Here is a 12568-nt window from a genome sequence, read left to right as displayed (position 1 = left end):
ACACACACACGCACACAATAATTTTTCAGATGTAGCTAAACTACTTTATTTGGAGTGTCAATGAAATGATTTGGAGTGTCATAGCATTGGTCTTATATTCAATTTGTAATAAAAAGCACTAGTAAGAGCCCAAGAAATGAAGGCATTCCATATGATTTAGCATAACTTTTGCCAGTACAGACAGTATTGAATGGTTTAAAATTCTTCGTATCTTAAAAAAAAGAAACAAAACTATATTTACAAGGCTGTCTTCAAGATTTCGGAGATGAGAAACCTATCTTGGATTATTAACTTTTGGCCCTATATTTTGGTCTTCTCTTGTTTTTGCCTCCTGTTTTCTCACCAAGAATACTATGAATTCCAATTCTTCTTCTCTTTTTCCCTTTCTCTACAACACCACTGCCCAGTTCTTGTTATTTTTGAGGTGTTTCTGTGCTGACCCATGACTCTGGCTTGCTCCTGTTGACTGTTGGATGGAAGTCTCTCATATCAATATATTACCAGTGTTGAGCACCACTTAGCACGCTATTCTGTAGTTATACACAAGTCTACATGTACAGTTTTGTAGATTTCACTTATGCATAAGCAACGTTCGAGGTTATGTGAAAGGACATTTGATTTACCAGACATTAAAAATGATGACAGTTCCTATTCCAACAGTCAGTTCCCAGTTTCACATTTTTGAAAACACGTGCTATTTTGAAATTCATATTTTTTCTAGTTTGTTTTATCTTTATGCAGTTTACACTAGTATTTTCCTGATTAATCAATGAAGAATGTTTTTCATGTTTGTTGGCCTTTTGGATTTCCTATCCCCACTTTATAAATCAATCCTTTTATATATATATATATTCCAACAGTCAGTTCCCAGTTTCACATTTTTGAAAACACGTGCTATTTTGAAATTCATATTTTTTCTAGTTTGTTTTATCTTTATGCAGTTTACACTAGTATTTTCCTGATTAATCAATGAAGAATGTTTTTCATGTTTGTTGGCCTTTTGGATTTCCTATCCCCACTTTATAAATCAATCCTTTTATATATATATATATATACTATCTTTTACAACTATCTTTATGTTTTAAACAATTTTTTATATGCTGAGGTCTGAAAGTATGGAATATATTCTCAGCTTTGAAATATTAATTTTAAAAAATAATCTTTAATAGTCTTTAATCCAATTTTAATGCATTTGTTTATGGTTTGAAGTAGGAATCCAAATTTATTTTTTAAGAGGATAATCAATTATATAAGCACATTTTCAAAATTTTTTTCCTTTCTCAATTAGTTTATAATGACAGAATTTAAGTATGCCTGCATGAGGGTTTTATTCCAAGTCTGACTGAAGGAAAACAGCAACAATATTTTGCACTAAAAATGCCCTTGCCATATACCAGGAGCCATGTGAAGAATTTTGTGTGTTTCACCCACAGATTTTGAAGTCATAATGCCTGGGTTTAAATGTACACTAGGAAGCCCTGATAAATGGTAGGCCTACTACATTACTTGTTCATTTACTGGCTGATAGAAATGCATCATTCAGGAGAGGTATACAAATATGTTGAACACAAACCATACTTTAAAAAAACTCCAAATATACAACTTGCTTTTATTAAATAGGAGGGGGGAAAAATCACATTTTTTAAAAAGAGGCAGATAATCCAGTAGCTTCAGGGAAAACCAACATAATGTTAGCTTGTCTGGAGAAATCTTTTAGAATAAATGAGTAATTAAATTCTTGAAGCAGGGAGAGGATACCAACAAGCTCTAGGTTTTGCCAGATTAAATGTTGTATAGCTTAACCATTTACATTTTCCTATAAATGTACAGCATATTAGAATATTAGCATCTGAACAACATCATGTCCATTTTATTATTTTACTTAAATTAAAACAAGGGCTTCTGAAACTTCCAAATAGTATTTAAAGTTTTCCAATATGAATACATATCAACTTATATTCCTCTCTACATATCAAATGTGAAATAATTGTACAGTATATCAGTATTTTTATAGGAATATTTGTAAGGCTTCTGGCACATAAAATAAGCAAAGTTTGTGTGTCAATATCATAATTACATACAGAGAATATTTAAAATTCTCCCTTGTAATTTAAACTCTAAAGATTACAACACCAAGTGTTCATGTTAACAAAGTATTAAAATATGCTTCCTCTAAATTTGACACTGATTTGTAATTATAAAAAGAATGCACAAGATAAGTCTGATATACTAAATGATTCATCAACTGAACTTTAAAACTTAATTTATATCACTAATTCTCTAGATCATTCTTTCAGCACAAAACAGCCTGTAATGCAACATAAATATTTCTAAGAAAACTAACACTGAGGCAGCAAATGTCAGGTCTTTTTGCCTGTTTATGTGTCACACAAATATGTCTATTAATCTTCATTTATACTTTTAAGTCACCATTATAGAGAATATGTCATCAATAAAGGGTAATTATTGCTCATTTTAAAAAAATGAAAGTCATTTATACCTTATGTTAAAGTTCTAAAGCAGCATATTTAAGACAAAAAAGACCCCAAATTATTATAAATTATAAATTCTAATAATTCTTCTTTTGTCATTCCTAGCCATAGCATAAAATCTCATACTTCAATAGATAATATATTAGTGTACATCTGAATATACATTTGCCCACATTCTCCATTGGTGTGAAGCCGGTTCGGGAGGAGGAAGCAGAAAGTGCAGTTCGCCAGGGCAACATCTAACAGCCTTCCTGGGCGTCAGGGGACAGGCAATGGCTGAGTCCTGACCTTCCATTCACAGATATTGTATTTGACGGAACAGTAACCTGAGTGGAACAAACACACTTTGTATCCATCAATGTAAATTGGCACAGCTGCCTACTTTTCAGCAATTATCACATTTTAACTTCATTGTAAATTGTAAATGCTAACATTCAGTATTTCTCATTCAATAAATTACGAATAATCAAGAATAAATGTTCATGCTACCATGAAATGAAAAGTGAGAGAGTTATTTCCACAACAAACAAGTTAAATAATCCATTAACACATCTTAGTCTTTATAAAATTACCAAATCAACATAAAGGACAAGAGCACAAACAGACTGCAGGACAAGCTGTTAAAGAGCATTTTTAGCTAGATTAATTCTGGCTCTCCAAAAGTACTTTTGAAAATGTAAAAAAGTCAACTGAATTTCATAATGCAATGATTTTACCATTTTAATAAATATATATTAATTTCAAAGTTTCCCTCTCACTGATCCTTTATTAAAACAATAGCAATAAATGGCTTTTTAAGATGATTTCATATGAAAAGGTAAAAAAAGTCAAATCCATGGCCATTACGTCAAAATAATTGTGGAATGAAAAGGAGGTTTTGGGCTTTTAACTAATAAATAAACCCTCAAAGTTTTACAGTAATGTCTTCTATTTTCAAATTATCAGTGAATAAAAACACTAAAGAATTTTCTAAATAGCATGAAATTTCATACTTTAAAAAAAGAAAAATCATGTGAATAAAATGTAAATATGAATATTTTGAAATATTAAAGATATAATAAAAATATTTTTTAACTATGTATAATTTGACTAACTTAGGAACAGAAGAAACACTACAATCTTATAAAACAAAAACCAAATTACAAGTGACCACAGGTTTTCTACCAACAAAGTTAGTGAAAAGGAAAATTGGCAAATTTAGTTGAAATTTCATTTTCTTGTGCTTCATTTCTTGCCTTTTACTAAAGGAAAATATAATTATATACAGTAACAAATTTTGTGACCTCATGAATCCAGGATGCAATAGAGTGGCTGAAGCTACACACCTGAAATAGAATGGCTAAGAAGCATGGCCGCTAGGGGAAGGGAACTCACGGCCACTCTGTTTATTATCCATGTGGGATTCCTTTCAGAGTGCAGCCGACAAAGGCCAGGTAATGACTTTTCATGGTAGGACCCTGTCAAAAGCCTCTGTGTGTACAATTATTTTTTGTACTTGATGTCCAAATTTTAGTTCTCAAATCTTTGTAAAGAAAAAATTTATTTTATGCACCTAAAAAAAAAAAAACCAAAAACCTGATGGCTCTAAATATCTACAAGTCAAACACAGTTGTCGTGGCATCATATAAATGATGAGTTCAGTTATAAGTTACATCACAGTTAAATACTATGTAATTGTAAAAAGGATAGTGTAGATATGTAGGTCATAAGACAGGATGCTTCAAAGAGATAGATGTTTATGAACGATTTACAGAGGGTTCCATTTTTATAAGCTAAATATCTTTACATATTTTAAAAGTGGTCTGGAAATTTACACAGCACTGTATCAAGAGCAGTTACTTTGGGAGGACAACAGCATTTCCTTTGATTAAGAAAGGAAATTTGCTTATTAAAAACTTGCTCACTAAACTTTGAAATAAGAGATGGCATTATTAGAATATTATTGTATAAATTCTGACAGATCAAGTTCATTTTGGTGGCACTTTATATTAATATTTATTTCAATGCTTGGCACAGTGAAGTCTTTAATGAATATTTCTTGAATGAGATATGCTAACTTTACACAAACATTTTGAAAACAGAAACATACTGTTTCAATTTTTTGAACAAGGCACATATTGTACTACTCACAAAGATACTTTTTAAAAACAATGTTTAAGAACTTTAACACTGTGAGTATCTACTAGTTGACCATCTGTCCTTGAGGTTTAAAGAGTTTTCAATAATATTCATAACACTTTCTTAATTATAGAACAGAACTATGAAACTTTTCACCATTTGTATTTCAAAAACACACACAATTGTCAACCTCAAACCTGTTGTTCAAAGAAAGTATAAATAAAAAAGAGGACCAATGAACAAACAAAACAAGCCAGCAAAATTCTGGGTTACTTGTTCAGGTTTTGTTTTTCCTCTAGGATTCTATCTAACTAGATAAATTTTGCATTTAAAGGAGATACTTACATTATGACAGATAGAATAGTTTGTAAAAATAAAATCTGAAAATAAACTGATGAATGAGATTTTTGTATTTGATATTAAGTACAAATACCATGTTATGTTAGCCACCTGATCATCACTTACTGGTTAAGTTGGGTCTCTATTAACACTTCCAAATAACCTTGAAAAATGTGCTCATTTATTTTACAACAAGGATTAGGATTAGAAGTCCCATTTGACTCAGCTATTCCCCTGGTTGATATCTTTCCAAAAGAATTAAAAGAATCATACCACAGTGATGTATGTGCACCCATGATTATAGCGGCACAGTTTGTAATAGCTGAAACTTGGAAACAGCCCAATTGCCCACCAGTTGGAAACTGGATAAAGAAGGTGTGGTTTTTCTATAAGATGGAATATTATTCAGCCATAAAGAATGAGAATTAGAGTCATTCATATGAAAATGGATGCATAGTGAGGCCATACTCCTAAGTGAAATAAATAAGACACACATGTGTAAATACTGAATAGTTTCCTGGTGTGAAAAAATAAAAGCATAAATAAGATCCAAATTATATAACTGACAATGTGAAATAGGAAGAAAAGGGCTAAAGGTGTAGGGGAAGTGGGAAGGGTAGGGGAAAGGAAATAAGGGAAAAGAAAAAATATGAGAAAATGAAAAAAATTGAAATAAAGTCTTTGTAAATAGGGAAGGGAGGAGCAGGTGAAGGGAGGTCAGGGTATGGGGAAAAAAAGGAGAACCAAGACCTGTCCTGTAAAGGTACAAGATCCCAAAGATGAATGTAACTGTACTGTATACCTAAAATGTACCATAAACTCAATGAGAAAAAAAAATGGCATGCTCATGACTACGCTTCCACTACACCAATCAACTAAACAACTGTTCTAATGTGAGCCAGCCACTACAGTGAAGGTTAACTTCCTGGGTATGAGCCAGAGCCTTAGGCAGGTTGGTACCTGGAGTTAAAATGAACATTCAGATGCCAAGATACAGACAAAACACAGAACCAACTTTCCGATGAACAATCTAAACCTGCTGTCAAAATCACTGGAGAATTTATTTGTCAATATAATTATTGTTCTACACAAGAAATGTCAAGATTTAAAAGAAACTAGGAAAAATCTTCAGTACAGGACACAAATGTGGCACTAAAACAAGATCCAAAGAAATTAAGAACCTGCCTCTATTTCTCTAGTTTTTGCAATTTTTGGAGCAGAATGTACATATAGAAAAGTACACTGAGCACTAATATACAGCCTGGTGAAAGCAAACAAAAATAGATAATAACCCACTACCCGGGTCAACCCCCTACTAAATTTCTCTTTAAATTTTTATATTTTATACAGAATTTTATTATTTTATACATTAAAATAACATACTTACTTTTAAGAAAAATCTCCCCTTAAATTGTGTGCCTGTCCTACCCCAGTAAGTCCTCAACAACTTTCTCTCTCTTTCGTTTCCCTTTTCCCCTTCCTTCCTTCCTTCCTTCCTTCCTTCCTTCCTTCCTTCCTTCCTTCCTTCCTTCCTCCCTTCCCTTTCTTCCTTCCTTTTCTCTTTCTGGAGGAACCCATAACCCTAATTTTTAGAATTACTATCTTGTTTTAATTTTTTTATTAGTTCAGGATATACTTGGGTCTGGGGCTTGGCCATGGGGCCTCACTCATGCCAAGCATAAGCACCACCATGGAGCTACATGCCAGGCTCATATGCTTGCTTCAGAAGTAATCGGTGACTATGCCTCCATCACTAATAGGAAGCAGTTATTTTTTATGCTTTTAACTACGCTGTCATATTTAGCTGTATTCTGTTCATTTTATTGTTGCACAGTGGTCTATTCCTTGAATATAATACTACTATTATTTTGGGATCTTAGGGTTACATTTATCTGCAGCTATTACAAATATTTCACAAACATAGCTAACTCACAGCAACTAAAATCACAATTTTTAGGGTATATAACTAGATGCAAAAATGCTGGTCATGGAGTGTGGACAATTTGAACATTACTAGATCCTACGTCTGTTTTTAGTGAAATAAAATGAATATGTATAAAACGTTCATTTAAAAAATTAGAAGCTGGCACCCTACAGACTCAGAGCTATCAAATAAGCTCCTACGCAAAAAGATAAAATTTTATACTCAAGAGTCTAAAGTCATGAAATTTAAATAGCATACAATTATGGGATGATCATTTAGGCCTCCTTTTCGTGTTGATTCACCTCAGCTCATTCCGAAGGCAATGGGAGTTTTATGTGTGAAAGGACTGCCGAGTCAGACCCAGTAGGACACCAAGTGTACTGTTGCTGGCTTGTACAACTGTGCTGCCCTAAAGGGTATTTCCAGCTTAACACACAGTGCTCTGCAGTTAGTTCACTGAAACTGAGTAATAACACAGACTTAGTAGTAGGCACTGCAATCAACTTTCTATGTAGCCACTTGGCTCTCCTGTGGGTCTGATGTGCCACTATTTTTCAGGCTGGGGCTATGAGTGCACAGAAGGCAGAGGCTTCATTTTATTCCTTTTTATACCCACAGTAGCAAGTGAAATATTTGATACTTCTGGGCTTAAAATTACTTGGCAAACTTTTTGAGTTGCTAAAGATTTAGATTGGTAGTGCCTGGATTGGAACTTACCTTTAGCTTAGAAGATCAGAAGTAGAAAATTTTTCATGAGAACGTGCAATTTATTAACATCGGTATATTTTCCCCACAAAAATGTAAACTTGTCATGATCTGTGATATACCAATTTCAATATGTATTTAAAGCTATACTAAAGTTTTAAGCTGCCTGCACTTAAATGAAGATGCTACATTTGAAAAATTCAAACCTGATCTCACTTATTCATTCACCCTTGAAAGCACTCGATATTCTGCCTGCTGTCTGTTTGCCCCGAAGAGAGCGCAAAATCTTGGAGAGAAGATGATCGTCACTCACTGCTCTGCACAAACACAAGGAGAAAACTGAGCTTGACCAGCTGAGTTGGCAAATGCTGATGTGACTGAAAGGATGCATTTCTGTCTTTTTTTCTTCTATGTTTGCAAAATTTCTATTCCAGTGTAGATTTAATTTCTGTTGAACTCAATATTTGTTCCACAAGTTTCTCAGCTCTTCTTTAAATAGCTACTAAAATGACTAGAGGAAGAACTCACAAGATGAAGTGCCCAGGGAGTCGGTAGAATGATGAGTACTTCTGAGTTTTCAGTATTGCAGTACTTCTACTAGGATGGCCAGTGGGAATGGGAAGAAGTTTGGGGAGACGTCTGCCTCAGGGAAGCACTGCGGCCGTGCTGCCCCTGCCGCGGCCGGTGCTGCTCAGAGCTGTTCTCTTTCAGGCAATGAAGGGGCAGAGGGAAGAATTCGCCTGCAAAAGTTCCCTGTGACCCTCGTTGAATGTTCAACCAGAAGAAAAGGAAACCTCTGCTCTCTTCTCTTGATGCTCTTCTACAACACAGTGGGGAGGACTTGGATAACTTTGTTTCTATATTAGGTCTCTACATTCTCCAGATTTTTCTGTACTTTTTTTTTTTAATTAAAGCTATGAAACTCTCCCTAATGCCTCACATAATGATAGTTACTTTGGTCCCAGAGGAGTCATGTCTGAAAACTTACATGCTGCCATAACTAAAAGTTCTTTCCTGGAATAAAGATGAATTTTCTTTGGTGTGCTATCAGAAATTCTTAAGAGTCCAGAACATGGTCCATTTATAGTTATACAGTAATGAACCAAAGTCATGTTCAATACCTAGTCTATATTGTGAAAAACACCTGATATATTTTTAAGTATGTCTAAGATTCCGAACTCTCTCATTTATGTTTTAAAAATGACTCCTGACATAGAAGAGTAACGCCTGGTATCTTCCTTATTTATATTTAAATGGTAGAAAAAAAATTTCCCTTAAGTATTAGGCCCTTGAAAATAAACCCACTGTCACCCATCTGATAAAAAACTTACTCTTTTTAGTTTGGCAGCAGCCTCTCCAGAACGGATGGCAGTCAGCAAACTCTGTCGGATCTGCTCTGGATCAGAGCTTTGGAATGCTAAGGAACTTTGTTTCTTAAGGGTGAATGATGGGCAGTCAGTTGGAGTTGGCATTTGAGAATTCTGTTCATTATGTGCAGAGCTATTTTGCTACAAAAATAAACATGAAATATTTATATGAATTCCACAAGAAGAATGGACCATTTTTTGCAAAACATTTTCATCATCAATAGTTCTTTAAGAATCAGCATTTGCCACACTGGTGATTTAGACACAGCTATGTCCTCACTCATCGAATTACCCATGCTGCCAGAGCTGAGCTGGAAGATAGGACACACTACCTTCCTTTCTCTTGAGCTTAGGGAGGCTAACAAGAAAAGGCCGTACCTCATTTTGTTTCAAGAGTACAGTGGTAATTTTACTGCACTTGAGTCAAATAATACTGACTTGGAAAATACATGGAGTTGGCTAGACGAGCCAAATTAATAATTCAAAAATTCCACAAACTGAAAAGTAATTCATTTTCTTGGTTCCAATATATTATATTGGGAAATGACTATTTTTGAATGCACAAGACAGTCAAATATGGACAGTTTTATATTGGTTGCATCTAATGTGTCTTCTAATAAAAGAGTGTTTATTACTTTTCTACACTTAAAAGCTTAGGTTGGGTTTATGGAAGTCACAGGGACTATACGCTGACCATGTTTTATTTTCCCTGTGAGGCTAAATAATAAATACTAGGAACTTCTAAATTGAAGAATCAAAAACTGAAACTTTACAAGGAGGAAGATTTAATAACTGACAACTGGCAGAGATTATATCAAGTAATCTAAAAAATTTCTCAAACTGCCAAGTACACATCTTATAAAAAATAAACTAAAAAAAGACTCAAGCAGTAACTCAAAACTGTATTATTCCATTGTTTAGGAACAATATTCCACTTCAAGAACAAAATGCAGGCTTTATTCCCAAATCAATAATTAATCTCTATATCATGCATCACTCCCTGATGCTATACCAAAATAGTAAACATAAATGTAAAATATATGGAAGACATTCAAGATGAATATTGCTTTAAAATTATAAAAAATATTTACTTGGCAGTATAGTGAATGTTCTTTTACACTAGGAATGCCTGAAGAAATAGTATAAAATATTTCTGGAACTGTCACACAATGTGAAAGTATTCTTCAAACACTACCAGAACAAAAGTACACATAGTATTTCTTAAAAAGTGCAAGTGGATTAGTGTAATTCATGCCATGAATTCCATCCTCTTCTTTGACTATGTTACTGAATCTGGCATAATACAACACAAATTACCAAGTCAATAGCACATAAATTATTAAGGTTAGATAGTAGTTAGATGATGATCTGGTAAACACACAAATAACCGGAAGTAATGACATTAACAAATAAGGAATTAAGACTACTTTCAATTTAAATTAGTTACATGTAACGAATACTAAACTGGGGTTGAATGTATATAGTGGAAAATGCATAGGAATGTTTGAAAACTTCAGTCTTTCATACTCCTTCTGTTCCATATAATGAAAACTATTTTGCCATTATGTAGTACTATAAAATTGGAGGAGAAATTAAAAGTAAACCAGAACATCCCAAAAGTTAAGAACGAATCAGCAAGCTCCAGGAAAATAGTTACAACTCTAAACTTGAAAACTATAGAAATGTGTGAAAAGTGAACCTTTAAAGCATTTGATAATTATACAAATGACCTTATAGCAATAATTAATCAAGTGATCTGAATTATAATTTTTAGAGATTCTGCATGTTCCTGATTCTTTGCCTGTAACAGCATGATGTCCTGTTAATATGAATTCTATCATTAACACATGAACCCACCACCAACATACTGTTTTTCCTTCTTTTAACCAGGTTGCATCGGAGTACTTTTTAAAAAGGTACATTTACCTTCTCTGTCACATCAAGGTGTGGGGTGTCAGAAAACTTATTTATAGAGCAGGTCTTCTCGTCTTCTGTGCTGGCTGGAGGCTGGGCAGAGCCAGCCTCACTGGAGGACTCCGTGCGCACCCTACTGAAAGACTGTGACCTTTTCACTACAGCGAGGGCAAACGGTGAAGGAGCAGAACTGGAGAATGGTCGGGGGGCACCAAAAGCTTTCAAAGTCTTCAGATTTACTGCTGCTGGCTGAGTAGTGGGAAGAGGCACAGGCTTGGGAGCTATGGGTGGAGGAGCAGGCTTCTGGGTGATGATGGTGTCATGAGCGTTTTTAATGTGGGGCTGTGGAGTACAGGGAGTTGTTTCACTTAAGGGGGAAAGGGGCTGCTCTGGAGAAGGCAGTGTGTCCCTTTCCACGTCTTTATTTGGGAGCTCTTTCGTCGTAGAATTAGGTGCAGCGTGTGTGTTCTTGGCAGCTGCAGATGTGACATAGTGCCCTGTTGCTCTCTTCTGCATCTGCAAGAAAAAAGAATTTGGTTTGGCCTGGGGATTTGAAGCCCGAGATTTTATTTTTGACTCCAAAATATTGTTTATGTCTTCCAAAGTTGGTGCAAATGGAGGCACACCAGCGTCTCCAGTTATTCTGGGAGGTTTCAAAGGATGAGTCACAGCACCATCGGGAAAGCTCATAGCCCTGTGCAACTGATGCTGTGTTCTCAAGTTGCGCTTGGGTTTGAGATCTTGCTCGGGCTTCACTGGGCCTTCAGAAGTAGCAGTGTTTTCTGTTTGTATGGAAGTTTCTTTCACATTCTCAGAAGTGTTCTTTTCCCCTAAAGTATTTATCTTTAGATTATCTTTAAACACTATGGTTTCTGATTCCCAGTCTTTTTGTATTTCCAGAGATTTGGGAGGCACTATTTTATAAGTTGTCATTCCGATTTTGGGTATATACTCTCTTGTAATTTCATTGGAAGGTTTTGGTTTGGGATTGTAGTCCTGTCTGTAAAGCGGAGCATTCTTTAGGTAAGAAATGGCTGAATTTTTATCCATATCTACAGGAGATGAAAGATCATCATTACCATAGGCATAAACTGAATCTTTCCTGGCAGGTTTATCTTCTGGATGTAAAAGTAGGGAGCCCTGGCTCCTTAATCTGCTTGAGGCATCTACAGAATCTTGTAGACTTAATGCTGAGTGCTGAGTTGATTTGTTATTTGAAGTTTGTACACTTTCATCAGGCAAATGATGTCCTTGGTGATTCCCACCAAAGCTGTTACAGGAAGGGGTGGCCTGAATTGCTGCATCTTGCATTTTTGTCTTTTCTGCTCTGGGTTGATTCAGTTTTTGATCCGGCACTGATGCTACCGCTTGAAGATTTTCCTTGGAACTCACAAAACATTCAGATTCGCGTGCTTGACATTTTGAAGGTTTGTCAGCTCCCATGTTCATGTCCTTCCTTTCGGCTTCATCTTCTACACAGATTTCTGTTTTTCTCACACTATTTTTCATTGTATCTTCTGTTTTTGTTTCAAGGACACTGGTTTCATTTTGAACTATTGAGAGAAGAAACATTATTAGTATATTTTAAAAAGTAACTCGGGAGGCTGAGGCAGGAGGATTGCTGTGAGTTTGAGACCAGCCTGGGCTGCATAGTGAGTTCTAGGTCCGTCTCAACTACATAGTGAGACCCTGTCTCCAAAAAGCCAAAA

At 34.9% G+C, this 12568-nt stretch overlaps 1 protein-coding gene across 5 annotated transcripts in view; it reads right to left on the bottom strand.

Moving 5' to 3' along the window:
- Positions 1 to 2139: 2139 nt before the first annotated feature.
- The window catches only part of Cobll1 (cordon-bleu WH2 repeat protein like 1), a 71354-nt gene continuing 60925 nt past the window's right edge, over positions 2140 to 12568 (bottom strand). For 2 of the 5 annotated variants that reach the window (XM_010606867.3, XM_010606869.3), the window contains exons 12-14: positions 10872 to 12412; positions 8910 to 9086; positions 2140 to 2818 (exon numbers count right to left, since the gene is read on the bottom strand). In XM_010606867.3, the coding sequence (XP_010605169.1) occupies positions 2732 to 2818; positions 8910 to 9086; positions 10872 to 12412 (1805 nt within the window). In that variant the 3' untranslated portion in view covers positions 2140 to 2731. The remainder of the gene's footprint in view (positions 2819 to 8909; positions 9087 to 10871; positions 12413 to 12568) is intronic. The other 3 variants (XM_010606868.3, XM_010606870.3, XM_010606871.3) reach the window with 2 other exon arrangements.

This window comes from Fukomys damarensis, unplaced genomic scaffold (assembly GCF_012274545.1).
Source record: "Fukomys damarensis isolate Sample0158 unplaced genomic scaffold, DMR_v1.0_HiC HiC_scaffold_26, whole genome shotgun sequence".
NCBI lineage: Eukaryota > Metazoa > Chordata > Mammalia > Rodentia > Bathyergidae > Fukomys > Fukomys damarensis.
This window is presented reverse-complemented; position numbering and strand designations above follow the sequence as displayed.